This window comes from Melanotaenia boesemani, chromosome 15, assembly GCF_017639745.1.
Source record: "Melanotaenia boesemani isolate fMelBoe1 chromosome 15, fMelBoe1.pri, whole genome shotgun sequence".
NCBI lineage: Eukaryota > Metazoa > Chordata > Actinopteri > Atheriniformes > Melanotaeniidae > Melanotaenia > Melanotaenia boesemani.
The window spans coordinates 11,036,768-11,063,611 of NC_055696.1; the positions used below are offsets into that span (position 1 = coordinate 11,036,768).

The 26,844-nt window shown below is 39.2% G+C and overlaps 4 protein-coding genes across 5 annotated transcripts; 1 reads left to right on the top strand and 3 right to left on the bottom strand.

Moving 5' to 3' along the window:
- The first annotated feature begins 538 nt into the window (after nt 1-538).
- On the top strand, nt 539-5,138 carry nle1 (notchless homolog 1 (Drosophila)). Of its 2 annotated transcripts, none has more exons than XM_042008350.1 (13): nt 539-629; nt 1,070-1,224; nt 2,025-2,245; nt 2,407-2,486; nt 2,567-2,643; nt 2,737-2,834; nt 3,012-3,204; nt 3,289-3,424; nt 3,515-3,561; nt 3,635-3,837; nt 3,991-4,150; nt 4,236-4,306; nt 4,405-5,138. In XM_042008350.1, exons 2-13 carry the CDS (start codon nt 1,087-1,089, stop codon nt 4,415-4,417), a joined length of 1,437 nt encoding a protein of 478 aa, XP_041864284.1. In that variant the 5' UTR covers nt 539-629; nt 1,070-1,086; the 3' UTR covers nt 4,418-5,138. The 2 variants fall into 2 exon arrangements, with proteins under 2 accessions (XP_041864284.1, XP_041864285.1); XM_042008351.1 differs by lacking the exon at nt 539-629 and adding an exon at nt 673-988.
- A 474-nt stretch (nt 5,139-5,612) lies between these two features.
- Nucleotides 5,613-10,979, bottom strand: slc25a1a (solute carrier family 25 member 1a). The gene is made up of 9 exons (XM_042008352.1): nt 10,629-10,979; nt 10,124-10,231; nt 9,941-10,040; nt 8,228-8,366; nt 8,049-8,133; nt 7,804-7,908; nt 7,582-7,697; nt 7,430-7,503; nt 5,613-7,346 (listed from the first exon to the last, which is right to left on the bottom strand). The coding sequence occupies exons 1-9, from the start codon at nt 10,939-10,941 to the stop codon at nt 7,232-7,234; spliced, it is 1,155 nt and encodes a 384-aa protein (XP_041864286.1). The 5' UTR covers nt 10,942-10,979; the 3' UTR covers nt 5,613-7,231.
- Nucleotides 10,980-11,654: 675 nt separating this feature from the next.
- Nucleotides 11,655-14,808, bottom strand: LOC121654595 (F-box only protein 39-like). The gene is made up of 6 exons (XM_042008806.1): nt 14,384-14,808; nt 14,126-14,297; nt 13,558-13,842; nt 13,111-13,335; nt 12,741-12,917; nt 11,655-12,657 (listed from the first exon to the last, which is right to left on the bottom strand). Exons 1-6 carry the CDS (start codon nt 14,806-14,808, stop codon nt 12,529-12,531), a joined length of 1,413 nt encoding a protein of 470 aa, XP_041864740.1. The 3' UTR covers nt 11,655-12,528.
- Nucleotides 14,809-20,947: 6,139 nt separating this feature from the next.
- On the bottom strand, nt 20,948-23,831 carry LOC121654596. The gene is made up of 6 exons (XM_042008807.1): nt 23,809-23,831; nt 23,519-23,645; nt 23,239-23,401; nt 23,022-23,095; nt 21,238-21,468; nt 20,948-21,124 (listed from the first exon to the last, which is right to left on the bottom strand). Exons 1-6 carry the CDS (start codon nt 23,829-23,831, stop codon nt 21,080-21,082), a joined length of 663 nt encoding a protein of 220 aa, XP_041864741.1. The 3' UTR covers nt 20,948-21,079.
- Nucleotides 23,832-26,844: the final 3,013 nt, after the last annotated feature.

A 26,844-nucleotide genomic window follows, 5' to 3' on the forward strand; every position in this document is an offset into this window, starting at 1 on the left:
CCCCACCTACCCTTAATTACATTCAGTGGAACTGTTGAGGGTACAACATAAGACAAGATGACTAGTCATCAATATCATTTCCAAGTCATTTATTATCTTAGTATCACTGATGGTAAACTTGGAAAAACAAATGATGGCAGGGCAATCTAAACATTTTAGATTAAAATTAGCAATGGCAACAGTAAGAGTACAACTAAGTGTTTTCCAGCCTTTTGGGACCTGTCTCTATTTTCTTTTTTATTTTCTCTCTCTCTCTCTCTCTCTCTCTCTCTCTCTCTCTCTCTCTCTATCTATCCATCTATCTATCTATATATATGGGATTTATATATCAATGTTCTTTATTCTGTGTAGTTTATGTATTATTATTATTATTATTGTTGTTGTCAGTAGTAGCAGTAGCCTCTACATGAAAAAAAGCTAATGGCATTTTTGAAAACCGAAGATCTTACTGAAAGTGAAGATTAGTCTCTAAAGAAAACTATAGGGGAAAATGACTATGACAATCTCCCATAACTCCTTGCGCGAGTCCTTTCAAGGACTGTACAACTTTGGTTTGTTGGCACATCTTTTACAGAAAGGCTCTTTGCATGTATACACGTGGGGAGTTTTAACTGGTACATTCATCAAAGGTAAATGTTGATCTGTTGCCATTAAGCTGCCATTTAAAACTAAATATTTATTTGCAGACAAGTGACGATTGCTTTCACGTTTTGTGATCGGTGCCAAAAGGATTTAAGACGTTAGAATTGCTAGCTAACAGCAGGCTAGCTGAGTTAGCTTTAGTGATAGGCTGGGGTTGGCTAGGTTAAAGTAAACTGCTACAATCCTTACCTTTAGTTTAGCATATTTTGCTTTTGATAAAAAAGCCAAATATAAGCTCTCTTGGGTGTTTTTTTACAACCCGTTCCCTCAACTAACAGGTAAATTGATTACAGACATTAGCTAGCAGTAAAATTGACTGCTGTTTTAGAGTTGACAGCACCTTATGGTAAACCACGAGTTTTAAAATATAAGATCGATTTTAAGCTATTGAGTCAACGTATCATGTTGTGTTTTACCTCTTAAAAAGTGTAATAATATCAGAAGATGACAACTGAAGACGTGGAGCGGCTGTTGATCCAGTTTCAGGATGAAGATGGGGAGGTTCTGGGTTCACCTTTTGATGTGCCTCTCGACATTACCCCAGAAAAGCTACAGCTCGTCTGCAATGCCTTGCTACAGAAGGTAACTTGTCATTATTTATAATATGCTATGGAGTTTTAATTAAGCTGTACGTAATTTCACATAACATAAATTTGAGATGTCGGTGCTCTGCAGAGTGTGACAATATCAGCTAAAAAATTAATGTGTATGGTAACTCTAAATAATTAAATTATTTCTACGAATAAGTCATTTAATTAAAAATTTCAATGAGTAAATTTAAAACATTTTTATTACAAATATATGTTCCAAAGAAGAAACCACTCCACAAAAATTAAATATGTTTGTAGTTTTTCTAACACAAGTAGGAAAACCTGTGATTATTCAATAAAAAAATTATTTACATCTGGAATTTCCAGTTAATAGTGATGATATGCAGTGAAGATTAATGTATTTGGCTTAGATGTGGGGTCCAGCATGTTTGTTGTAAGCTTGGGCAGGACTACTACAGTGAAGCATGGAAGTGGGAGTGTTATTTTATTGATGCAACATGAGTTCAAAAAGTCCTGGAGTTGACAGATTTATCCAAATATTGACAAACTTGCATCCAGTTCAGTACTTGGTATATCATATGTAAAGTGTTAAACAACAATGGGAAAGCTTCTCTACAGAAGTTTGCTCAATACGTGATAACACGAGAATACCCTGATTTAATAAGGATAGTCAGGTAAATATGCAGAGGTGACTATTCCTCTATAAAAATATGCTATTGTGTTGCAATAATTTCTCTGTAGGTCTATAGGATTAGCCACAGTTATTCAAGTTAAATGAAGGTGAAATTTAAATCCTAATGATGGTGCCCTATTTGTTGTCTTTGGCTGCAGGAGGAACCAGTGCCTTTGGCATTTTTTGCGCGTGGAGAGGCCGAGGTGGTCTCCAGTCTGGGTGATTGTGTTAAAACTCTTGCGGTGGAAACAGAGCAAGTTCTGCCAGTGGTATACCAGCCTCAGGCTGTGTTCAGGGTTCGGGCAGTGGCCCGCTGCACCAGTACACTACAAGGACACACAGAGGCTGTAATCTCTACTTCTTTCAGCCCAACTGGCAAGTGAGTGACTTTGATACAAAACAAACTGCTGCCCACTTTTTTTGTTTTTGTTTGTCAGCAATGTCAATCTAAAAATACACTGAGAGGCGGATTATAAATTTTCTTGACACATGTGGGTAGATTCGCACAGCTACTAGTTCATGTGTGCTTGTTTGTTTCAGATATCTGGCCAGCGGTTCCGGTGACACCACCGTACGCTTTTGGGACTTGACAACTGAGACACCCCATCACACTGCCAGAGGTAAAAACTACCTTCTGTAAGTTTTAAATGATCAACTGATGATTTTAGATGCTTCTGAACTGTTTTTGGCTTTACTGAAGGACACACACATTGGGTGCTGAGCATTGCCTGGTCTCCTGATGGCAAGAAGTTGGCTTCAGGGTGCAAGAACAGTCAGGTGTGTTTCCAACAAATGAAGTCCGATGTTTATTTCTTCAACTTGTATTTCACAAACATGTTAACGTTTTGGATTGCTTATTTTTTTTTGTAGATCTGTTTGTGGGATCCAGTGACAGGCACTCAGATGGGGAAGACACTGACAGGACACACCAAATGGATCACTTGGCTCTGCTGGGAACCCCTCCATTTGTGAGTATTTAGTTTATTGCTTTCTCACATCTGTTATTGTGCCATATACCTTAAATCCCTCACAGATGCAGCTTTGATAAATGTTAGCTCTTTAAACTGTAGCTGGATAGTTAGATAAAGAATTGAGAGATGTTTAAACATACTGCTATCTTTGTGTTTCCTTCCTGTCTCATTTAGGAACCCAGAGTGCCGCTACTTAGCCAGTAGCTCTAAAGACGGCTCACTGCGGATCTGGGACACTGTGTTGGGACACTGTGAGAAGATCCTGACTGGACACACTCAGTCCGTCACCTGTGTAAAGTGGGGAGGAGATGGACTTCTTTACACATCTTCCCAAGACAGGACTGTCAAAGTGTGGAGAGCCAAAGATGTAAGAGTGTGTTTGTGTTTGGGGCATTAAGTAGAATAAAAATAGCCAAGGGTGACCAAATGTTTTTCTGTGTGTTGATTTCAGGGTGTTCAGTGCAGGACTCTGCAGGGTCACGCCCACTGGGTGAACACTCTGGCTCTTAGCACAGATTACGTCCTGCGTACAGGAGCTTTTGAACCTGCAACTGCCACTATCAACCCCCAGGATCTCACCGGATCCCGTAAAGCCCAATATTCTTCTTAGATGTTAGTTTGGATGTTTTATAAGAGGATTCCTTTCACCTTACCAAGTTCTGTTTTTTCCTCCTCAGTGGACGAATTGAAGGAGAGAGCCTTGCAGAGATACAACAAAGTTAGAGTGAGTGCCTCCCATGGTGGCATGCAAGAGTTTGTCCATGTTTCAGTGTCCTTACTCCCATTTTATGCTGCAGGGTTCAGCTCCAGAGCGCTTGGTGTCTGGCTCAGATGATTTCACTATGTTCCTGTGGAATCCTGCTGAAGGCAAGAAGCCTTTGGCCAGGATGACCGGACATAGCGCTCTGGTCAATGAAGTGCTGTTCTCTCCTGACACCAGGCTCCTTGCTTCTGCTTCATTTGATAAGTCCATTAAAATCTGGGATGGACGTACTGGAAAGTAAGAAAATTTTTCAGCCACCAAGAGGAATGAATATATTTTTTCTGTATAAGAGATCATAATTTAAAATTTGTCATACCATAATTGTCCACACGATGGTGCTATAAAGCGAAGAAATGTGAAAATGTTTCATGCTTGATTGCTTGCCCCCAGGTATTTGATGTCCCTACGTGGCCATGTGGGATCTGTGTATCAGGTGGCATGGTCAGCAGACAGCAGGCTGCTGGTCAGTGGCAGCAGCGACAGCACCCTCAAAGTGTGGGATGTTAAGACTGGGAAACTCAACATGGACCTTCCCGGCCATGCTGACGAGGTGAGGAGAAGGAAAAATTACCCCACGATTCAAGAATGTACTTTCCTTATAGAACTGTATTATGATTTTTTTCTTGTCTGGGCAGGTTTATGCAGTGGACTGGAGTCCTGATGGACAAAGAGTGGCCAGTGGCGGGAAAGACAAATGTCTTCGAATGTGAGTGTAACACTAGAAAGTTTCCAGATTGTTTAAAAACAAAAAAAAAAACAAAAAAACTCACACCTAAGCTTTGGCTCTGTGTCTTATGGTTCCAGATGGAGAAGATAGCCACATGTGTTCTCTACTCTAACTTTGGAGCAAAGCATCACATCTTCTGCTGTCAAGATGTCTGACAGATGGAGCAAAGGCAGTCCAGACTGTATCTAATCCACCATTTGTCTTTAAAACATCTGTCAACAATGGTATTGGGCTCGGTATCTCGAGTCTACTCACAACACAAATGCCGAGTCTTGGATTGAAGCCTAGTTGAGACTATATTTACACTGTTCAGATGCTCAGCTGAATGGTAATTTAAAATGTAAAGCATATATCTATATATCTTTGTTGCATTTCTGTGTGAATATAACTGAAAAGGGGGGGCGGGCAGATTCTGATCTAAGCATATCAAGAACCTGCCTGCAAATTCTTCAGAATTAAATTTTTCAAAAGAAATTTGACAGTATATGAGGATAACTAATATTTCTCAGCAGCATGTTTGTCCTTTATTCTTCTAAAGCCTCACAAGAGATAAACAGTAAGGTGACAGGTGGGCCAGCAAGACAGCAGGTGGGAGCCTTAATGCCTTCCTCTGTGATGTTAATTCCAATGGTGCTTGCCCTGTTTCTTCAGCCTTTAATCTCCTCTGTCCTGTGGTCAGCAAAGCCCTAGCCTTCTACGTTTTTCTACCTGTGTGATAAAGCTGCAAAAGCAGAACTGCTGAACTGTTCTTGTCACATCTTAATATTCAAGTCACATGAATGTAAATACGAATAAATGTGTCTGACACATCTTTCGTGACTAATTCATACTTCAGATTACATTCAAACAGGTGTTTTTAAAAAAGGGGGAATCATCCTTCCATTAGGATTCAAGAGACCTGACAAATCAATAAGTACAACTGCAGTGATTCAGGCTGCACATAGTGCCATAATATCTGACACACATGTGTGCAACATTACAAAGTTCCGTAAGCCAATATAGATTTTCCAAGTTACATGGATGCTAGTAATTAGATCACTGGGGTTATAATAAAAAAGGGAGGAGATTCTAGTGTATAACTACTGGGAAACGGGTGTTGCTGTTACAACACAACCATGAAATCAGAAAGTACCCAACAGGCTTTAGCTTCATGGAGCTTCTTCCAGAGCACAAGGAAATAAACTGAATTTGTGTCACAAAATCTACATTTTAAACCAGTCTGACAACTTAACACAGCCACAGATTTGGTTATTAATCACAAGTTTATTATTGTCATGTTACATGAAACAGTATTTCCATCATGTGCATCATATATTGACATTTTTTATTTTATTCCACACTAAAACCTTCACCCAACAGGATCTACTACAGTGTGAATGATCACACCATATCTGATAAAAGGTGCACATCACTGTTGGCCTTTTTATGGAAAGCATGACTGAGATTGTGTAATAAGAAAATTCTAAAGTTAGTGAAAACAAAATGCTATGAGATTATGCAATATTGTTTGCTTTTGGTCTGAGTAGTTAGATCTTCTGCCATCGGGACATATTAAACTGGTGATTTTAATGAGGTGGTTTTGGCAAAGAAGAATGAAAGGCTTCTGTGCAAGGCTGTGTGGTGCCACAAAGTCAGTAAAGAATGAGCCTTTACCTAAAAAAAATTGTCAAGTTGTTGAGTCTCTAACGTACACAGTCTTTTAAAAAACGTTGATGCTATAAATAAAAATGATACATGTCAACATCTTTAAAAATCCTCCTAACATTAGTTTTTGTGCATAATAATGGATAGTCACCACCTTACCAGTAAGTATACAAAAGGCTTATATAGCAGGTCAAATGGATGGAAACAAGGAATAATAAAAATGTTGGATTAGAAGACAGCCTATTTGATAATAAAAATTAAAAAAAATTAAAAACACTAAAGCCTTTGGAAGTTTTACCTCATATGGCTTACAAAGCATGTTTACATGTTTTCTTCTTTATTGGAGTAGAAGTGATTTAACTTTTTACGCTGGACACCAGCAGCTGTTTGAACATGACATGGAGGGTTTGAACAAAGCAAAGATTCCCAAGATGAGGCTTTATATTTTCTTGTAGACAACCATAAACAAACATACTTCCACTCAGAAACTGACTTCTATCTCCCATTATCAAGGATTAAGACGGTGTGTGCTAAAACTTTCCTTTGTCGATACATGATTAATAATTACTTGTCTGATGCAATCTGCTGGAGAGTTATGCAGCATTCATGCAGCAATGCACTGTTGTCAACCAACATAAAATGCAGAGTGAACCATATTGAGAGTTTGTCACCAGCACACAGCAGGAAAATACTGATACTCAGTGTCACACTGACACAAGCACAGCTACATAAGCAAAAACAGGGTGTGTTACAATGCTGCAAAAAGCTAGTTAGAATCCAGTATGATCGTTGTTCTCTGCTCAGTATAGTAAAGTACTTAGTGAATCAAGACACATTAAAGGTTTCAGTAGTGCTCAGTCTACAGCATGGACAGTAACAACATTAGGTCCCTTTTTAACTAGTCTTCCCTGTTAGTTGGTCTATAACCTTCTTTTCTCTACTTGTACTGAGAAACTGTGACATGTTCTGTCAGGCGCCTCTTTTTATCACTCCATTTGACTGTGCCTCATCCTGCTCAAAAAGAAAATAAAACAAATTGTTTTTTGTCCTAAAGTAAACTGTACCCTCACTTTCTTACTTATCACTATGTCTGGACTGAGTATTGTTAAACGTAGATGTTATGTAACAGTGTGAACACCGGTCAGGATGACATCGGCTGAAAGCAATGAAGACAGCTAATACGCTAGAGGTGTTGAGTTGTGCGTAGCATGAGGCACTGGTCTGTGCTTCCTCCTGGACATCTGTCACATTCAGGCTGTTCTACTGCGTCTTCCACACATTGTTGAGTAATTTGACTACCTCCTCATAAATGACAAAGACTATGGCTACATCCAAGCACACACGGCCAAGCCGGGGAACTGTGCCTTTGTAGAACCTGCAGAAAAAGTGAGATGAGATTGGATGGCTTGTCTGCAAGGAGGTGAAAACTAAAGGTGGAGCAGGTTGTGGGTTACTCACGCCTGTGGTCCTTCATGCTTCAAGATCTGGAAGGCGCAGTCCATTGTGTGTTTATAGCGATGGGCCTCCAAACCCTGCAAAAATATAAATTAATAAATAAAAATGAAGCAGAGTACCGCAGCATTAAAATCAACACATGCCACGCTTCTCACCTGCATCCGGGTCTTGACCACGTCTAGAGGTGTATTTCCAAAAACACTGGCTGCTCCTGCTGTGGCTCCAAACATCGCTGTGACAATTGGGTGCATTTCTCGTCGGGTATCATCACCTGAGAGGTCAAAGCAAAAGGTTGCAGAAAAGTATAAATCAATCGTCTGGTCAGAAAAAGAACCACGCCATGAGAATTACTTTTACAGTTCTACAAGTATTTCTACCTTTGTACCAATTCCGCAATGCATTCATAACATAGAATCGGATGGCCTGATTGGTTCCTTGCTTAAGAACAGTTGCTGTCAGACCTTGATATGTCCCCCTCACACCTAAAAGAGCAAAGCATTTCATAATAATATGCATAGGCACATCAATCGATATAATTGTATTTTTTTGTCAATATTATGCACAATAATGAGATGGATCAGAGAAAAGAGCACCCATACAAAGAAACATCCTGTTATCTTACCCTGTTCTCTGATAATCTCACTGACTCCATGAAAGAAACCTCTGTAGCGAGGACGGAGCGAACACTGGTCATGGATCAGCTTCACCTGAGAAGCGTGAGAAGATTCGTATCAGTGTCTAACCGAGGGACCTGAAAATAGTTTCTATCAGAAAAAGAAATACAAAAGGGAATCCACCAACCTTTAGTGTCTCCATGGGACAGACCACCAAAATGGCCTCAGCTATCCCAGCTCCTAAACCACACAAGAGGCTCCGAGTGTTGTCGAGCCGACCTGTGGCGTCTCGCATCGGATTGCTGAGAATGTCAAATGTACCAAACCTGGAAGCATTGATGAATCCAAGATATAAAAGGATTGAGGAAAGATAAATATGCAAAGTCTGTAAACATGACAAAATTTATCTTATATGCATAGTTCCTCTAGTTTGAAGAGTATATTTATTTTTCTTTCCATTTGTTAATGGTGGCTTTGAGCTGCAAAATGCAATGTGACAGAGAACATTAAAAAGAAAAACACCAAATTTCAGAATTTTTAGAAAAAGACAACAAAAAAGAAAATGCAACATACCAAGAAATAGAACAATATTTTGGATAATTTTACATTTTTGGAGCACTGAGCTACAAGGCTGGTTTAACATTGAACATACCCAGATTATTTTATGATTTTATGCCTTAACAAAGCCTTACAATATATAGTGGCATAAGATTAGAAAACCCTGCAATGTGTGAATATTATTCCTAAATACTGCAATGACGTTATGACTAGCAATATAAATATAAATACCTCACTTTATGGTGTATTAATAAGAGTCACTACTTCACCCATGCATGCCAGTTAGTTGCAGAGCATGCACAAAGGCAGAACTGCTAAATTGCTGATTTTGTGCGATTGACTGTACATAGTGATATTGCACTATTTTTTTAAAAATATAGTCCAGCCCTATTTAGTCACAAACATAGATCTACAGCTGCATGTAAAAAAATCTATATTCCTAAACAACGTGAGGAAATTAAATATATAATACAAGCTGAAAGACGCATGAAAAGCAAAGATGGAAGAAATATATTGCTGACTATGTGTGTGAAAATTAACAGACTTATTCATTTTAATGTTTCACCATTAAAGCATGAATAAGTCCCACTGTAATTATTAATGCAGTTCATTAAATGCATGTGCAGCAGATTTAATTTTGATGCATTTAAGCCAATTATTGCTCTTTTATTTTAGATTCAAAGAACAAAAATGATGGTACTTCCAAATGTTATGAGGACAAGAATAAGGTTTACAAAAATCAGTCTGTTTTAAGTCGGCATTTTTCTGCTATGTCTTTTAAAAATTTAAAAGATGCATCAAAGAAAGCACAAATCTGTAGATGCTGACTGGGTAATGACATACATTTCGGTTCCATATCACAAACCAGCGTATGTTGCCATGATGATGTACTCTGAAGAGAACCTGAACCTGAGGTTAGCTTAATAAGTCACAAATCCTCCTTCCTATTACAAGCCCCAGAACACATCATCAACACCGACAAAAACTAAAACAGTTTTTGAGTTTTCTAATGTGTGACTGTTTTCTGAGATGCGTTTTTGTAGAGTTGACTCTCTTGTGAAATGTGGAATTTTCTTTTATAAAATAACTTTGTTTTGCATCTCAGTAACGTTTAAAAGAGAATTTACTATTTAAAAGTCAGATACTCCACTACACATTTTCATTTGAGTAGCAAAAAATGCTGAGTCACTGCTCTGACATCAGTCAGCTGTTTCATAATTTTCAGGTTTGAAAATAAAAGCTGTTTTTTGTTGCAGTTCTCAAGAAGTGCAGTGTCTTTAAAAAAAAAATAAAAAAAGAGTAAACAACAAAACAAAAAAGGCTACTCTGTGTGCATCTTCACCTGACTGCTGACTTGGGTATTGAGCCGTAAAGCAGGGAGCTGAGACCTCGATACAACCCTCTGAGCCCATGATCTTGCACAGTCAGCTTCACACAGTCACCTGTACAGGGCATGCATGAGTGACATGAGTAACAAACGCCCCAGTTAGCTCCATCTCACACACAGGATGTCCTAATCACATACCAATGCCTCTGTAACGGGGTGGGTTGGCTCTCTCATCGAGCTGCAGCTGAGTCTTCACATACTCTGTAGGGAAGGTGATGCAGATCTCTATTCCTCCTGCTATGCCACCTTAATGAGAGAAGCAAGAAACACTGCCGTCAGTATTTGTTGACTCACTGTGCAGAGTTGCCCCTGAATGCTCTGATGAAAGGAGGAACTTTCCAGCATTTCTATTTCAGTAAGAGCGATACAACATAATGCTTTCGCCATTTCATATTTATTTTTACACTATTCTCAGGAATATAACAGTCGCCATAATAAAATAATGCAGAGGTACAGATGCATGCAGTTGCATCATGTAATTGTAGCTGTAGCATCACTGATGGCTGAGAGCGTTTTGACCCAGTTTTGCATGGATAGCCTTAACAGGCGGCAGATTGAGATTAGGCTGTCCTGTCTGCAGCGAACATTGAGCAACTACAAAGGAAAAAATCTTCGTGCCGAATGTTAGCGTTACAAAACCAACCTGCAAGTATGGCCTTTCCAGGATGGGTGATTTTTCTTCCTCCTACTGCAGCCGCCGCCAGGTTCCTCCTTGCCGCGAAGGTTCTCTGGTGTGCCGGCAGAGAGCTCAGTCCCGCGGCGGCGGCCAGACTCCGAGATGGAGGCTGCTGATGGAGAGCCGAGCTTGGACATCCTCTCCGGACTGCGCAGCTCTCGCAGGGACCCTCACATACCGAAAACGGCTTCAATAGCGAGGACATTATAATTGTCGGGGTTGACTCTACGGGGCTCTGTGGGGATGATGGTCCCACGCAGACAATGTGGGATAACAACATGGGAAGGAAGGCGGGGCACCAATGTGGCGGCTGGTCGGGAGGAGCATGGGGGGGAGCTACAGCATTCAAATAGCGATCAGGTGATGGAGCAGACCATTGGCTTACCATGCTGTCTGATGTAATTATTCGGTCACGTGACTTAGCATGACTTTTGCAGCCAATAACACCAAACATGCTGCTCTATAATGAGGTTACTGTTACAACCCTGAACAGCTGGGTTTTTTCTTTGTGTTTGTTTTTGATACATAGAAACTTGTTTTCAGTATTATTTGATCACATTTGTTCTAGCTCTACTTGTATTCTAATTTCCACCATTATAACTAGTCAGTTTAGAAAGGTTAAACAACCATTTATAAGAGTACTTTTTTGGTATTTATGCCAATAAGATTCAACTAAGACTTAAATTAAACTCAAAATGATCATGTCCTTTCAAAAGATTGATTTTGGGATGTGATTTGTGTTTCTTCTGACTGAAAAATGATTAAATGTGGGACAACTATAACATTTTGTGTCTGAAAAGCACATAATAAAATAAAACCTTTTTTGTGTTTTAGTTTGTTTACAGTTTTACTGAAAGTATCTTAATTATAAAATATCTTAATAATTTAGTGTCCTAAATTGTTAATTAGAGCAGAAGTTTTAAAAGCCACCCCAAGAAAGCTCAAAACAAAGGAGCTGATGAAATATTACACCAATTCTCAAAAATATATATTTTTTTCTGTGTTTAATGGGCTGAGGAGCTCAAATACAATAGGTTTCTGAGAGAATTTTACTTAAGTAAAAAAAAAACTAATAAGTACATTAGGACAAAATATTTATCTACTCAGTTTCTATACAGAATTAGATGAATATCTAACAAGATAAATTATATAAAGATTAATATGGTAAAATACATAAAGCTTCTTATACCTTACAAAACAGCCTCAAGGTCACATTTAATTTTTTACCTTAAAATTTCTTATATAGTATTATTTAAAAAAAATAAGAAACACAATGTTCATGTCAAAAGAGGAAATCTTGGCAGTAGCAGCACAGATTGGTTTAGCAATATGCTGTATTAGATATAAATAGATTAAATTGGATTATTCTGACACGTTATCAATTCCACTATGTAGAAAATGAGATTACTGAGTACGATTCTGCAACAATATATATTCAGGATGCCATAATTTAGAGATTTGCACTAATACATTTGATCATAGCTTATGAACACAAACACAAACACAAACACACACCCACCACCACCACCAGACACATACTTAGTAGTTTGTTATGAACCATACTCACGAGAGTTTGCTGTTTTGCTTTTGCCTCTTAATCTCTGTCCCTTAAAATAGAGCGCTCACTATGCAAGGGCATGCATACACTCAAACACACACATTGCTTCCTTGATCACCCTGTAAAACTAGGTCAGTGTTTCCATGCACATCCACAATCTACCCACTGCCCCGAGAAAAGTACAGACATAAGCCAGTGCTAGTCAGTGCCAAATATCCACACCAGCGTGACCAGTTGGTGGTCATTTAGATTCTTTTGATGCTTAATTCATTTTTATTTGCTTATTTGTTATATTTGAGTCCTTGCATGTCATATAAAGGGATAGATTGCTGCAAAAAATGTCAGTTCAGGAGGGAAATTTTGCTGATAGGCGTACAGCATTTCCTCCAGCTGGTCTTCCTGCTCTTCCTTGTTGTCATTCATCGTGTAGATTCTCACCTGCAATTATCAAGGGCATTATTGTGTGTGTGTTTTACCACAGCGTGGGAGTATTTTAGAGTGTTATTGCTTTTTTTCCTTACTTTGATCTTGTTGAGTAACAGCTTTTTATTCAGCCTGATTTGCAGCAGCCTCCCCACAGTGAGGATTTCCAAGAAAGCCCAGACTCTCAAATCCACCAGATGCTCACACACATTAACCAGCTCCAGCAGCTCTTCATCCAGTGATTCACTGCAGTTGCTCAAGTCCAGGGTCAGAATCTGAACACAGACAAGAAAATGAAAAACAAAATGAGAAACTATTTTGACAGCATGCTCACAATGATGGACATTTTATGTACTAACTTCTACAGATTACACTTAAATGTCTGAAACTGCTGTATTTTAGACAATGCGTGTGTTTAGGGGTATTTAACTAAACACCTCACAGCATCTGTCTGCTCAGCATCCTCACCTGTAGACTATGTCTGTACTGAGGTAGCATGTCACAGAGGAGAGGCTTGGGACTCCAGTTTTCATTTGGGGTGTAGAGAGCTGTCATGCTGTATTCTCTCAGGGGAATCCCAGGCACCAGCATCCTTGCCAGGCAGTCATTGTTAATGACTTGATCGACTGTGAGCTTGATGTTCAGGTCCGGGCAGTGTGATGCCAAACCTGCCCAAGAGCTGCTGTGCACCAGCTTGACAGGGAAAATTAAATAAAGACATTTTCAAAACATTCATTTTCTTTTTCTTTATTTACACTTCTTGCTATCTCAGCAAATGCTATCAAACAGGATTTCAACACGATTCCCAAATGCTCTTGCACTGTTACCCTGCTACCCAACAATGATACTCCATTGTACCAATCTGTTATATCCAAAATGATAATAAAACCTAACCAGTCATTGTTTCCTACGTACCTGCTGATGGGACTCATTCTGAGTGCAGTGCAGTGAAATTCTTTGCAGGATATTTCTGCCAAAGGTCCATCTACCCTCACTGTGTCTCTGCTGGAGAACCATTAGCAGCTCATCCGACAGACAGCAGTAACTCAGGCCCAAGTCGGTGAGACCTTGCAGCGGCTGCAGGAAGTGGGGCATACTGGGGTTGGGGTGAACAGACACAGCAGTGGAAAAGAATCCTCTCAAGTCCAAAGATGAAATATAGCAGTGCATTTCTGACAGTGCAGAAAGTAACTTCAAACCCTGGATGTGAAATGATCATTAAAACAAAAAAGTTTTGTTTACAATTGGAATTACATAGTTGTGACATAGCACAAGTGTGGGATGGTGAATGAATAAGCAACATTTAAGCATAAAGCAAAACAAAAAGAAGATTTAATCTGAATAAGCATATCAAACTTCTTCAAAAATGCATCTGTGTACATAAAATATCTCACTGTTCTTTTCAGCCTATGTATTTGTGATCATTTACTGTAGTGTCATGCAGTGTATGTTGACAGTATCTTTGAACTGATTTTGCTTTCACCTGTTGCATGTCATTTCTCATCCCATTTAGACAAACACTCCTGAGCTTTGAAGCCCCATTTCTGAGGAAATAAATCAAGGCGTCCACCAAAATGTTTCTGTGCCCTGAATCCCAGGAGGATCTGTCCAGCTTCAGACACACAAGGGAGAGGAACTGTAGGGGGGCCTTTACTCTGTGGAGAAAAAAATAAAATAAGTTTGCTGAGTGAGTTCCCAGGATACAATTTTTAATGGGCCTTCAGGAGACAACCTGCTTTACCTGACAAGTTCAAACAACAGCCCACAGATGGTTTCCTCAAGTCGCTGGGCTATGACGTTTGTTCGTGGAGGACACACACACACCTCCAGCTTTTTCAGATAGACCCCCAGACTGCGGACATAGCCCACAGCTGAGTTGTATTCAGATGGCCTATATTTAGAAAGCCGACCACTGAAGTTAAAGAAGCGGGTGCGCCAGAGACAGGGTGAGTGCATGACATTGTGCCAGTGGTGACAAACCAAAGATGCCATACTGCGATCTCCATCAGGAAGAAACCTGAACACATGTTGCAAGCACACATTAGGCAGTGTCTCCCAACCACTCATTCCCTCAGTAGTAAAGCTGTCTTGACTGAATGTTGCTTCATCACTGTCTTCATCTGTGAAGGCACAGTCTTCCTCCCATATATCTTCTTGGTTTTGCATTGTTTCCTGTATCTTGTGCTGCCACAGTGTTTAGCAATAAATTCAGTTTGATGGGGAAGATATTGAGATTAAGAGAGGATGGAACATATTTATGATCCTGCAGATGATCCTATGTGACATCACAAGAACTAAATTCTAGGTTCCACATTCTGATCAAAAGAAAATCTATTTGGTTGTTCCTGAACTGACTGAAAACACACACACAAAAACCCATAAAACCCATAATTCATACCTCTTTCTCGTAATACAAACTGTATGAGGGATTTATAAGGTTACTGTATTATTTATGAAACCCGTTTCGCCCCAGTTGGCTGAGTGTAGTAACAGATCATGCTGTATCAATTGTGCACACTGCATGCTAACTAACGTGGCCCTTTTACCTGAAATGAACTACAAGTATAGCAAAAATTAAGGAAGTAATAATTAGTAGATACAATACTGTTACTTCATTGTATTTGTAATATTTTATTGATAATTTTTTGTAGTTTTTAAATTATTCATTCATTAAATAATTCTATTTATTTGTTTATATAATTTTGATTGTATTAATTTTTCATCGAGTCACTTGTGGATTTAGTCAAAACGTGCAATTTTGAGTTTTTTTTCTTTGTTATGATCAAAGTTTAAGAAAGCCCAGGTTACCCATTGTCAGTGAATGCAGCACTACATACAGCAGCATCTCTCAAAGGATGAATCTTAAAGTCAGTGAAAAACAATGTATAGGACATGTTATTTTAGTTCAGGCCAACTTTATTTGTATAACACTAAATCATAACAAAATTATTCTAAATAATTTTCATTTGAAGTCACTAAAGCTAAAATTTCTGATCTTCAACTGAAAATGTTTTTATATGCACTTCAAGTTAAAACATCTTCTCTAATTTCACATCATGTTGTCTGAACAGAACTATTATCTGCTATCTGCATGATGTAGAACAGAAGGAAAGGAAAGTAGGTCTGGTTGTATAAATACTCTGATACTGATACTTTCTTATCTGCCAGTCAAAGATGTCAGATTCATTATTTCTTTAAATTTCGCAATACCATTGTGCTAATGCAAAACATGCAATTTCATTTAACTTCTGAGAGTTTTCGATGTTCAAAAACCGGTCCAACAATCCCCATTTGGTTACCATAGTAACTTATGCTGGTAAAGAAGTTAATGCTTTGTTTACTGTTGTCTCAAAGACTGCCTGGCGGTTTAAAACAGTGTTTCATCAGATGAACTCCCCACTAATGCTACTCATTTCATGCAATGATACATAAAATCCATTAGAATCACATCAGTGTTAGAACGCCTTGCAAGAGTTATAAGAAGGAAAAGGAACAGAGAGAAAAGATTTGACTGAACCAAAATACTGAATGTTAGAGGTCAGAGATGTAAAAATGGAGAGTTCTTAATAAACCTGATGAGACAAACCATTAAATATGTTTAGTTAAGTTTGTCTTCAGTAAAATAAAAACCTAAAGAAAACAGAACAACCACTGTATTGTTTTTATTAAATTTGTGTTCCAACATATTCTGCTTATAATGCAAATGCCATTTTTTTTTATCATTTCTCCTAGATAATCAATACAAAATGACAATGAATACTAATTTATATTAATCCAACACCACTTTGCCATTCACTCAAAACTGATTAAATTATAATGCATAACAGTTTCAAAACATTAAACAGGTGGTAACGAAGTGAAAATGTACACGTTTGGTATTTTTTGTATTATATAGATTTATTAAAAAAAACTAAACAAAACATTATTACAGATCAAATTACTTTTTTACATAGGAGCTCCTTTTTCATATCAACGCTCTCATCCATTGAACTTCTAAGTCTTCATGGATCATTTCTGCATGTATGTCAATTGAGGATACTACCATAGATGCATAACTGCCACCTAGCCTCATAGATATTCCTTCTAAGGATGCTCCACAGATTCTCAACAGGACTGAGGTTAGGGGATAATGGTCAATGTGACTTTATTTGTACCCATCGGTAAATTTGTTCTGCAATAACAGAAAATTGTACTGGCTCTGTACAAAGCAAAACATTAACAAGGACAAAAACAGACCCAGAAGAACAAAAGCAAAGTGCATGAACAAACAGTGAGTCCTCCTTTAAGATAGTGGCCACACCATGAGCTTTTCTCATTTAATGACCATAGCAGCCAAAGGTTCGTGGATATTTTTTGCAGGATGGGATGATGTGTTTTCTTGCATGAAAATAATTTTAATGCAGAACACATGGTTCTTCCTTTTATACCATGTCAAGAAATGCTTAGTTAGGAACTGTATGTGCTTTGCAGAGGTAATTTTGATACCCTGAGGCACCCTAAAGCCTCATTTATGCATTATGTTAGATGTGCATTTGGACCGAGACTTCATGTCGTTTTATGTCTCCTTTATATGCCTTTTTTGGTCTATTTTCAGGGAGCTTGCAGATGCGGACCCAGACATAGCAAACGGAAAGGTACCACTGGAACCTGTGGGGGCAGCATTGTGCAGTATGGCTCATGTGCAGCCAGCAAAAGAAACAAAGAAGCTACACTGTATTAAATGATCACACAGACCACCACCGTCCACCATGCTGCCCTTTTTTATGTTTCTTTCCGAGATTGCACACCATCATGATCTTGTCCACCGTCACCATGTTTGTTGTTGAAACACTGGAACTTGGAAGTAATTTCTGAACTCTGTACTGCCTTCCAGTGGATGTTTTACTTGACAACTATGCCAACAAAAGCACACATGGCATTATGTGGGAAGTGATGTCTGACAATGTTTGAAAAGGACATACCAATTTAAGTACATTTAGTGAACATAAATAAGGCTTATAAGTCCTCTCACTCCCTATTATTCTATTACAAAACATTACACCACCACCTCGCTAGCATCAGTCTTTTTCAGATCTGGCCATCCTCTAACCATCTTGAGCTCCATCCATCTGGACCATTGGACCATCAAATGTAGAACAGCATTCATCAGTGTATAAAACTGTTTGACAGCTAGACTTCGTGTATTTCTGAGCCCACTGCAAACTTTGCTCTTTGTCAGCTTTAGGCACAACTTCAAGCCTCTGGAGTATCCGGCATCGAGAGGTTCTTGGGATCCCATAGGCACCAGCAGCTTCAAATACCTGCTTGCTGCTCATCATTGGCTTTTTAGCCGCTGTTTTCTTAATACGACGCATTTGTCTGATGGAGATTGTCCTTGATGTGCCTTTATCTGAACGAACCCGTTTGCTCTCTGAATCACAAACAAATCTTTTAACAGTACGATGATCTCGCTTGAGTTTTCGTGAAATGTCCAATGTTTTCATTCCTTTCGCAATGCATTGCAATATCTCGTGCTTTTCATTGTCAGAAAGATCCTTTTTTTTCCCCATACTGCATGGAAACTGGGACTGGCTTAATAATGTGAAAGAACCTCCTTAAGTTTGTGTTAGGTTTGGGTCTGCTGTGTGTAAAAAGAGATACTTCAGCAGCTGGGGTAACCACAGGAAGATCCACACTTGAGTGACTTTGGTACAAACCCTCAGATCAGAACTGATCAGATACATTAGTTCAAAGAATGAAGGGAATGACAGCTTCCTGGAGCGAAGATAATCCTCAAACCTTTGCTGATAGTCTCTGCAAAACACACAGTGAGCACACACTGAACTCTTGACTTGAACATTTGGGTTTTGTACAGATGTTTGACAAAGACAGGAAATTGATAAGACTGGTTATATCAGTGAAGAAAATATTTAAATGAGTGTATTAGAATTTAACAACAGTAATTAAAAAAAGACCTTCTGGTTTGGTTCTACATTTTGTTCAGAATATGAGAAGAAAGAAAAATCTGCAAGGGGTCACAAGAGATTAAGAGTAGGCATTTAAACTGTGATTAATCTAACTGTGGTTCCAGTAATGAAAGGTACCTGTGGTGGTGCTGGTAGGTCCTGGGTCCAATTGCGCAAGAAAGCCAAGACAAAAATTGGTAAAGACCTGCAAAACCACATCACTGAGATTTCTCCAAAGAAGATGACACTTGAGACCAACTCAAACAATCCTCCTGAAAAACATAGGCAGAGTTTAACCAACAGATTTCAGTAGCAGGTTCACAGGAAACTGCTGAACAGGCTAAAATAATCTGAATCTGGTTGGCTCAGGATATGTCGTACCACAGAGAATCCTGCACATGAACTCTCCAGCCTTCATCAGGTTGTGAAGGATGCTGTCACTGCGGATGCTGATTGTCAGACTTGCCACAAAGAGCAGAAAACCTTCACAGCATTCAAACAGAAATGTGAGAAAGTTATTCACCTTCTATTTATCAGGTCTAACCTCAGGTCTACTGTCAGGTCTAACCTTCGGTTTTCTGTAAGTACTGCTATCAGGTTCAGGTCTACTGTCAGGTCTAACCTTCGGTTTTCTGTAAGTACTGCTATCAGGTTCAGGTCTACTGTCAGGTCTAACCTTCGGTCTTCTGTGAGTTCTGCTATCAGGTTCAGGTCTACTGTCAGGTCTAAACTCAGGTCTACTGTCAGGTCTAAACTCAGGTCTACTATCAGGTCTACTGTCAGGTCTAAACTCAGGTCTACAATCAGCTCTAAACTTAGGTCTACTATCAGGTCTGAACTCAGGTCTACTCTCAGGTCTAAACTCAGGTCTACTATCGGGTCTAAACTTAGGTCTACTATCAGGTCTAAACTCGGGTCTACTATCATGTCTAAATTTAGGTTTAAACTCAGGTCTACTATCAGGTCTAAACTCAGGTCCACTGTCAGGCTTAAACTCAGGTCTAATGTCAGGTCTATTATTGGGTCTACCATGAGGTCAACTGTCAGACCGGGAATCAGGTCTAAGCTCAGATCTTCCGTGAGGTCTATCATCAGTAGTACACCCAGGAATAACAAACATTTCAACATGACAGCTGTCTTTTTTACTCACAAATTAATACTATCTGCATATTCGGAACGAAAAAAAAAAAATGTAAGAACTTCTTTAACATAAAATCAGCCATAAATGCAAGACCGCGTGTAATGGCTGTGGAAGATGTATATGTTCCTGGATGATAATAAGTGACTATAAGTTGCATAGAACTCCATTTCAGATTTGATGAAGTAGCTGGAGGCTGAGTGTATAACTCCCCAACACTGCTAATTCTGCTGGAAATTCCAAGTACTGTGTATGATAATGACACCTAACCTATAATCTCTATTTACTTATTTTGCAAGCAACCTTATCTGAAAAAAATCTAGGCCGACAGCCCTGATGTTAGGTGAGAAAGACTTCTGACTATCGCAGCGTGGGGTCTTTCGCATGTACAGTGAGAAGCTGGCAAAAACTACTAGAAGACGCCAGCTGTGACACAGCAGCAGCCAGCAGTCGCTTCTCCGGCCGAACGAGCAGGCTAGCAGTCGGAACTGGGTCCTGCTGAGTGAGTGGGCGCTAACCTCCATTCACCTGGACAAGACACAGCAACAGAGCAAGCGATAGCAGCCACTTCTGTTCAAACCGACTCCAAACTTAACATCAGCTCAGCTCTACTTAGCCCTATTCAAGTAAACGGTGGCTGTTCCCCAAGCCTTAGCAGGAGCTAGTTAGCCATTACCCCCTATTCACCTGCTGGAGACAGAAACAAAACACTAAGGAGGCAGTAAAAGAACACTTTTAATAGCGATGCAAGTAGTGAGTGTTGTTGATGCCAAGGCAACCATGGCTCACCTGCGGTCAGACAAGCCTTTGTCCACCAGGTGTCTTTCAAGTGGAAGCTGTACAGCAGACGTACTCCTGTGATTGAGCCGCGGATGACAAGAAGAGCATGCGCAGTAGTGATGTGTCCATCATGAATGAAACTTCTCTCATAACCGAGTCTTTGTAGTGAACGACCGGGAGTCGAACAGGACTCCTGTTTGACAGCCGAAGCTGGCCGGGTTTTTTTCCCCCTCTCACGTGATTGGCCACCTACTCGACGTGTGGCGGCTGTGTGTCCGTATATGTCCGCACTGACTGTGACGGAGGGCGAGAGGCGGGGTTTACAGACAGACGAAGCATAGCCGGTGTAGTAGTAGTTATCCCTGATAGGAAATATGACTCCTCTGGCCAAGGTTTAGCCCACCCCCGCCAAAAAAGGGAGTAAAATAGACAGTCAATGACAATGACCAAACTAATTGTTTAATAGCACAAGCATCTACTGCAAAATAAATAAATAAAATTAAGGTGCAAAGAATTTCCTGAGAATACAGGAAGCAGACATTAAAAAAGCAGCATTTTTTAATGAGATCTGGTTTCATTTCTTCAAGCTCCTCAACCCGTCGAACAGTAGACATTTTGTCTGTGAAGAGACAGAAAGCATATTTAGAAGCTCTCTAGCAAACACAGTGGCGTGTTGTTGCTGAAAAGCATGTGTGTCTGTTTATATCTTTGTTTACAAGAATCTTTGCCAACCTCATGCCATCGCAGTGTTTCAAGAGGCAAGCCCAGATGGCAATGAGGACAGGTGTCTGTCTGATCCGGCACCTCCTGGTTCCTCTGTCCCCAGCAGGGCCCCTCACTGCCCCACAGAGGGCGACACGTGGAGCGGGAGGAACAAGCGACACCAAAGTGAGGTCGAGGGTCTGTCTGGTAGCTCACTTTCTGGCCACTAGAGGGCAATGTTGATGCAGCATCTGAGTCTTCCTGCCCCACAATGACAACAGAGTTATCACCAAAAGAACAATCTTCTCTAAAACATCTTTTTTTGTTATTTGATTATTTTTTTTAACTCAGTATTTTATCAAAAGTAAATAGACTGAATGAAATTGTGGTAGACCCAGACACAAAAATGACTGTCAAACTGAATCTTATGCCTCTCTAAACGCATTACTTTAATTCAACTTCTGTTATCCCAAATTAAGAGTGGGATTTCTCATTTTGCACTTTCTCACTTTTTTCAACTATTAATAACTTAATGAACAACCAAACATGATTTGGTAAATTATTTTTCTTCTAAAGTATTAGCACTGTGTGCACTCAGAGAAAAATGATCCTTGAGAAAAGTTGCAACAAATCAGAAAATCTTGATAATACAATTGCAGCCCTATGTATAGATCTTGTTTCCATGGCAAAGCTTTGACAGAGAAAGTGCTCAAGGCTTTTGTGCACTTTAAAGTAAAAAAATAAGTAAAATGTAGCTTATACAAAATTGCACTTTATGTTAGCCACTTTTCACTACACATCGAATGGTTCTTGAGAACTTCTGAACTCTTTATAGACTTTTTAAATAGTTTTGTATATTTTATATTTCTGTTAATATGATGTAAAACAGCATCAGATATTCACAAGTCCTCAAAAGTACAAGAACCTAGTTACACAAACAAAACAAAAAAACTGCCACAAATTATGTTTATGCCTAGGAAAAAAAGTCCAGCAATGTATATCAGTGAGTAACAAATCTTGCGATCCTCTTGGCTGATCAACTAGTTTGGGGGAAAAAGTAGAGTCATGTGTTTCCGACCTATGGGATCTTAATCAAATATGAGTGGGCACTCTATTTCACTCAAGGAGCAGATATCTGTCGACACATTTGTTGCAGCATGCCACTTTACAGACAAGAGGTTTCTGAAGACCTCAGAGAAGGTGTGCTCAAACGTTGGAAAAGACAATAAAACTATATCTGAAGTGTTTGGAATCAACAGCTTGCAATTACTGCTGGTTTGCTCTCAACAGAGAATATTGATGTCTGTTTACTTCAGACCAGAAGAACAAACCAGGGACTGTTGTAATATGACTATTAGAAAGAGGATGACAGATGGACGTATGAGACAACAACTGAACTTTTCTTTTTAAATGAGAAGGATTACGCCTGGATGAACGGAAACACTTTTTTTCAACGTAAGATACCTTATCACATGTGGTGATACTATGAATGGTTTGGGCCTGGAGCGATCCTGTGCCATGAAACTGTTGATTTTTTACTCAGTTTCTACAGGAAACATGTCAGGTGGTAAACTGAACTGCAAGAGACAGTTAACAGTGACATTTAATAGCTGTTATTGCTGCACACCAAGAAAAGATTCACATAGTTTTGCCGCTCACATGTACAGTACATGTAGTGATGGATTATATCCTAAACTAAATTTATGACAAATAAAAACAAAATAAAAGAAACCCTCAGAATAGTTTCTTTTTACAGTGTGTCTGGTTCAGCACAGTCTCAGTTAAATAATGTGATCAGTCAGAAATGTTACAACCTGTTTAGCTGCTTCAGGACGATACTCTGAATCAAGAGACCTCAGGCAGTACCAGCAGGGTTCAGATGGGCGATCTGTGAAGACAAACTGTGAAGTCAACCAGCCGACATTAAGTATTACACACTTATTTTTAAATGTTAAACAGCCTCAGTTGGTCACAACTACCAGAATGCCCCACGGGTTTGATACACCAGTCAGTTGTGAGTGTATGGCTTACTCTGTGTGTTGGAGGGATGAAATGACACCGAAGGGGGGCTCATCCCTTTCTCTGTTGGCAGTGGGGACAATGGGACAAAGTCATCATCACCCTGTGTGTTCGTGGCTGTCAGAGTATCCTGTGGCAACGTCTCTGCACCACTGATACATAGATCCTCTTCAGTCTTCATTATCATCAATCACGCCAACCAAGTGACAGATCAGATAACAAAGCATTATATCTCTTGTATGTAAATTCACCAAATGTTTGTTTTGCCTTTAGTGACCCTACTGGGTTCTACCTCTTCTTCACAGGTTCCACTGTCAGCCTTGTTGTCTTCCTCTGGTTCCTGGAAGTTTTTGGACTCGTCGCAGTCCTCCTCACTGCAACTTTGAGTTAGTGTTTCAGCTTGGATAGAAGTCGTCCCGCTGAGGTTTCAGAGAGAAGCAGAAGAGTTAAAAACACGCCCTTCTAACCACATAACTACTGGGTTATCAGCTAATCAGTCATTGGCTTCTTACACCAGTTCTACTGTTACTATCAAGGCCAGCGCCTGGTTTGTCGTAAACATTCACCCACTCCTTGGCTTACCTTTCGTTGCTCTCTCCCTCCATCCCTGCTCATATGTCCCCCTCCCAGGGTGCCTGATGTGTTATTTCCTCTTAATCCCACCGTTATCGGACCTTTTAGTTCTCTTCCTCTTGCTCGGCTACCTGTCTCTCTGCCCTTTTTACTTCCTTGCTTTGGTGAAACGGAAACTCCAGGCTTTTAATATTTCATGCGTCTGAATAGCTCACAAGTAGGTTGCTGTAAAGAGTAATCAGGTGGAGGCTCTAATGTCTGCGGTGGAGTCTGCTTTGACATAAGCAAGTTTGATAAGAGTTGCTAAGGTCAGAAAGTCTCTGACTGTGTGCACCAGTCCAACACTGTTGTAAAGAATAAGATTACTTTAATCTTTCAGTTCCTTATAACTCTTTGAATATGTGAATGAATGACTGACACTCTGATCTTAGTCTGTATATCTTGCAGATTTTGATGAGCAATAAAAGATATTTTGTCTGTGGGGTTTGGATAGTTAAAGGAATAAACACAAGAAATGATTTTGTTAAGCTTCTAGAATATGGTAATGTAATATTCATGCAGGTATCTTTGCACAGATTACATGCTTTGGTTGCTGTCTGCAGTATTACATGAGCTAGCTGGATGCTCAGCCTTGTCTGCATCATTCATGTCAGAAGCACTGGAACTGCACGGAATAACTTCCAAAAATACACCAAAATTATTTAGGCACGTTTATTTTCAGCACAATGGTGATTCAACATAAATAAAACAGTATTAAAAACATGAAGTTTAAACATTTAAGCTTAAAATATAAATAGTGCAGATTTGGACTTTTAAATAAAATGCAGCTGAGGACAGGTGTGTCTTTAACCTGGATTTAAATAAACTGCGTATATTTTCTGTATGATTTATGTAACTTAAAGGACGATATGTACAAAGATATTCACGTTTATAATCTACATTTTAGAATGCGCCACTAGATGGCAGCAATTTGTAGTATGCCGTTTTGAAAACAGTTGACTTTTTTTAGATGATTCCCCTGTCAAGCTATTTCAGAGATTTTCTTTTTTCATGCAGGTTTGGAGGCAGTGCTGCTCAGGTGGTCTCTCCATGTACATTATACTCTTTCAAGGTCTATTATGATGACTGTCTATGGCAATGGATGTTGTTTACCTGTTGAAACAACTGATTAAGCTCTTCATAACAAAATTAATGAGCAAAATAACACACCAAATCTCACATACAGTAAGTTAAAGAGAAAATTTAAAAGGATCCAGAGCAGGAGTAAGAGAGAAAAGCAGCGGAAATTCAAAACATTTCTTCCAACTGCTATGATGGGAAAGGTGTTGTTGCTAGCCAACAAAATGGACAAGCTTGAAATGCTAACCAAGACTTGAAAGGAAGACAGAGAATTCAGTATTATGTGTTACACTGAGACATGGCAGCAGGAACATATCCCGAACTCAACTGTGTCTATCATCAAATAAAATTAAATAATTTTTATACACACAACTGCATCGCATCTTCCTCATCCTGCCAGCAGATGGAGGAAGAGTATTTTTTATGTGGCTCAGAAACTGCAGCTGCATAAATGAAACAAAAACATTCACCACCCTGGGGATTTTTGTACTACTCTAGCTGGATTTCTCTTCATTGAAACTGAGCTATATGCCCTCTAATCAACAGGTAATTTATGAGTTATCTGTTGTCGTGCATCTTGGGTAAAACAAAGAGTGCTTTTACAAACTCAAACTATTATAGATGTGAAAGGAAGCACACATCAGTGAATGCCACTTCAACTGAATTATCTGTTGCTTAAGTTTTGGTTTTAGGGTTGTTTTGGGGAGTGAAATGTGTGTGCATTTGCTTGTCTCCAGAAACTGTACATTTCTTAGCGCACATCTTCCTGTAAGTGCATGACTGTTTATTAAGTGTTTTTCCTGTATGTGTGTTGTTTTTTTTTTTGTGGGAGGAGAGAGACAGGAACATAAGTGGAGATGACTCACCAGTCTTTTGTGACAGTGGTGCAGAGAGAGTATTTTTCACCCATTTCTCTCCCTTGAGGCTTGCATACAAAACAAGAAATGGAGAGAGGGTAGAGAAAAAAGGAGGAGAAGATTGGGTGTTAGGTAGCATTAGGGAGGAGGGGGGGGCATGGATAATTGGAGGGAAAAAAGAGTAGAAATAAAGGAAGAGAGTAGGACAAAAAAGACAAGGAAGAGATAAAAGAGGTAAGAAAAAAGACAAGGGTAGTAGAGATCATATAAAACTGATGCTTTTCAATGGGAGAGACTGGCAGCTCTTCCTCTGCTGTTCTAATGGCTGGTGAAAGCATGGCTGATGGAGTATGTTCAACAATTGTAGTTTAATAAACACATCAACAAACATGAGGAGTAGGGAGCCTAAATTTATGCAGAATTTTAAAAGCTATTTCAGGTTCGAATGTAAACATCTTTGCTTCTTGAATAAATGTGCACTGAGTTCTTTTGTTTATACTGTTGGAATATAAATTCAGCTTATAAAATTGCTTTAAACTGATGTATGTAGGCTCTATAATAATTAAAGTTATTTTTTTTAGGGTTTTGCTGTCATTACAGCCATTATGTTCCAACAGCCTTAAAGAGTTTGGAGAATTTATAAAATGCAATTAGTTATATAAAGCTTTTAGTGAAACTGTCATAAAGGAGCTGTAACATACAAAATGTCAGTATTTGGAAGCTGGAGGGATTTGGAGGTGAGGCTAATCACCTGACAGTTCTTTTTAAATAGTACTTTTCATTTGATGAGAAACCTCCCTTTTGTTTTAAGTCACAGTTTGGTTTGATTTAGGGTAACAAACTAAGAAAAAAAAAACATCAGGACATGCTTCAAAACTAATACACATAACATCTAAATCATGCAGATCTCCATTTTCTGACTCACCAAATGACGAGCCCCATCCCTTCTGCAAAAGACTCAAAAATTGGTGCAGGCACACCATCAGCATAAATACAAGGATGTTTATGATGTATTTCACATTTCATTCTGAGATTGGACTAGATGTTTATATGACTTGAAGAGCTTACC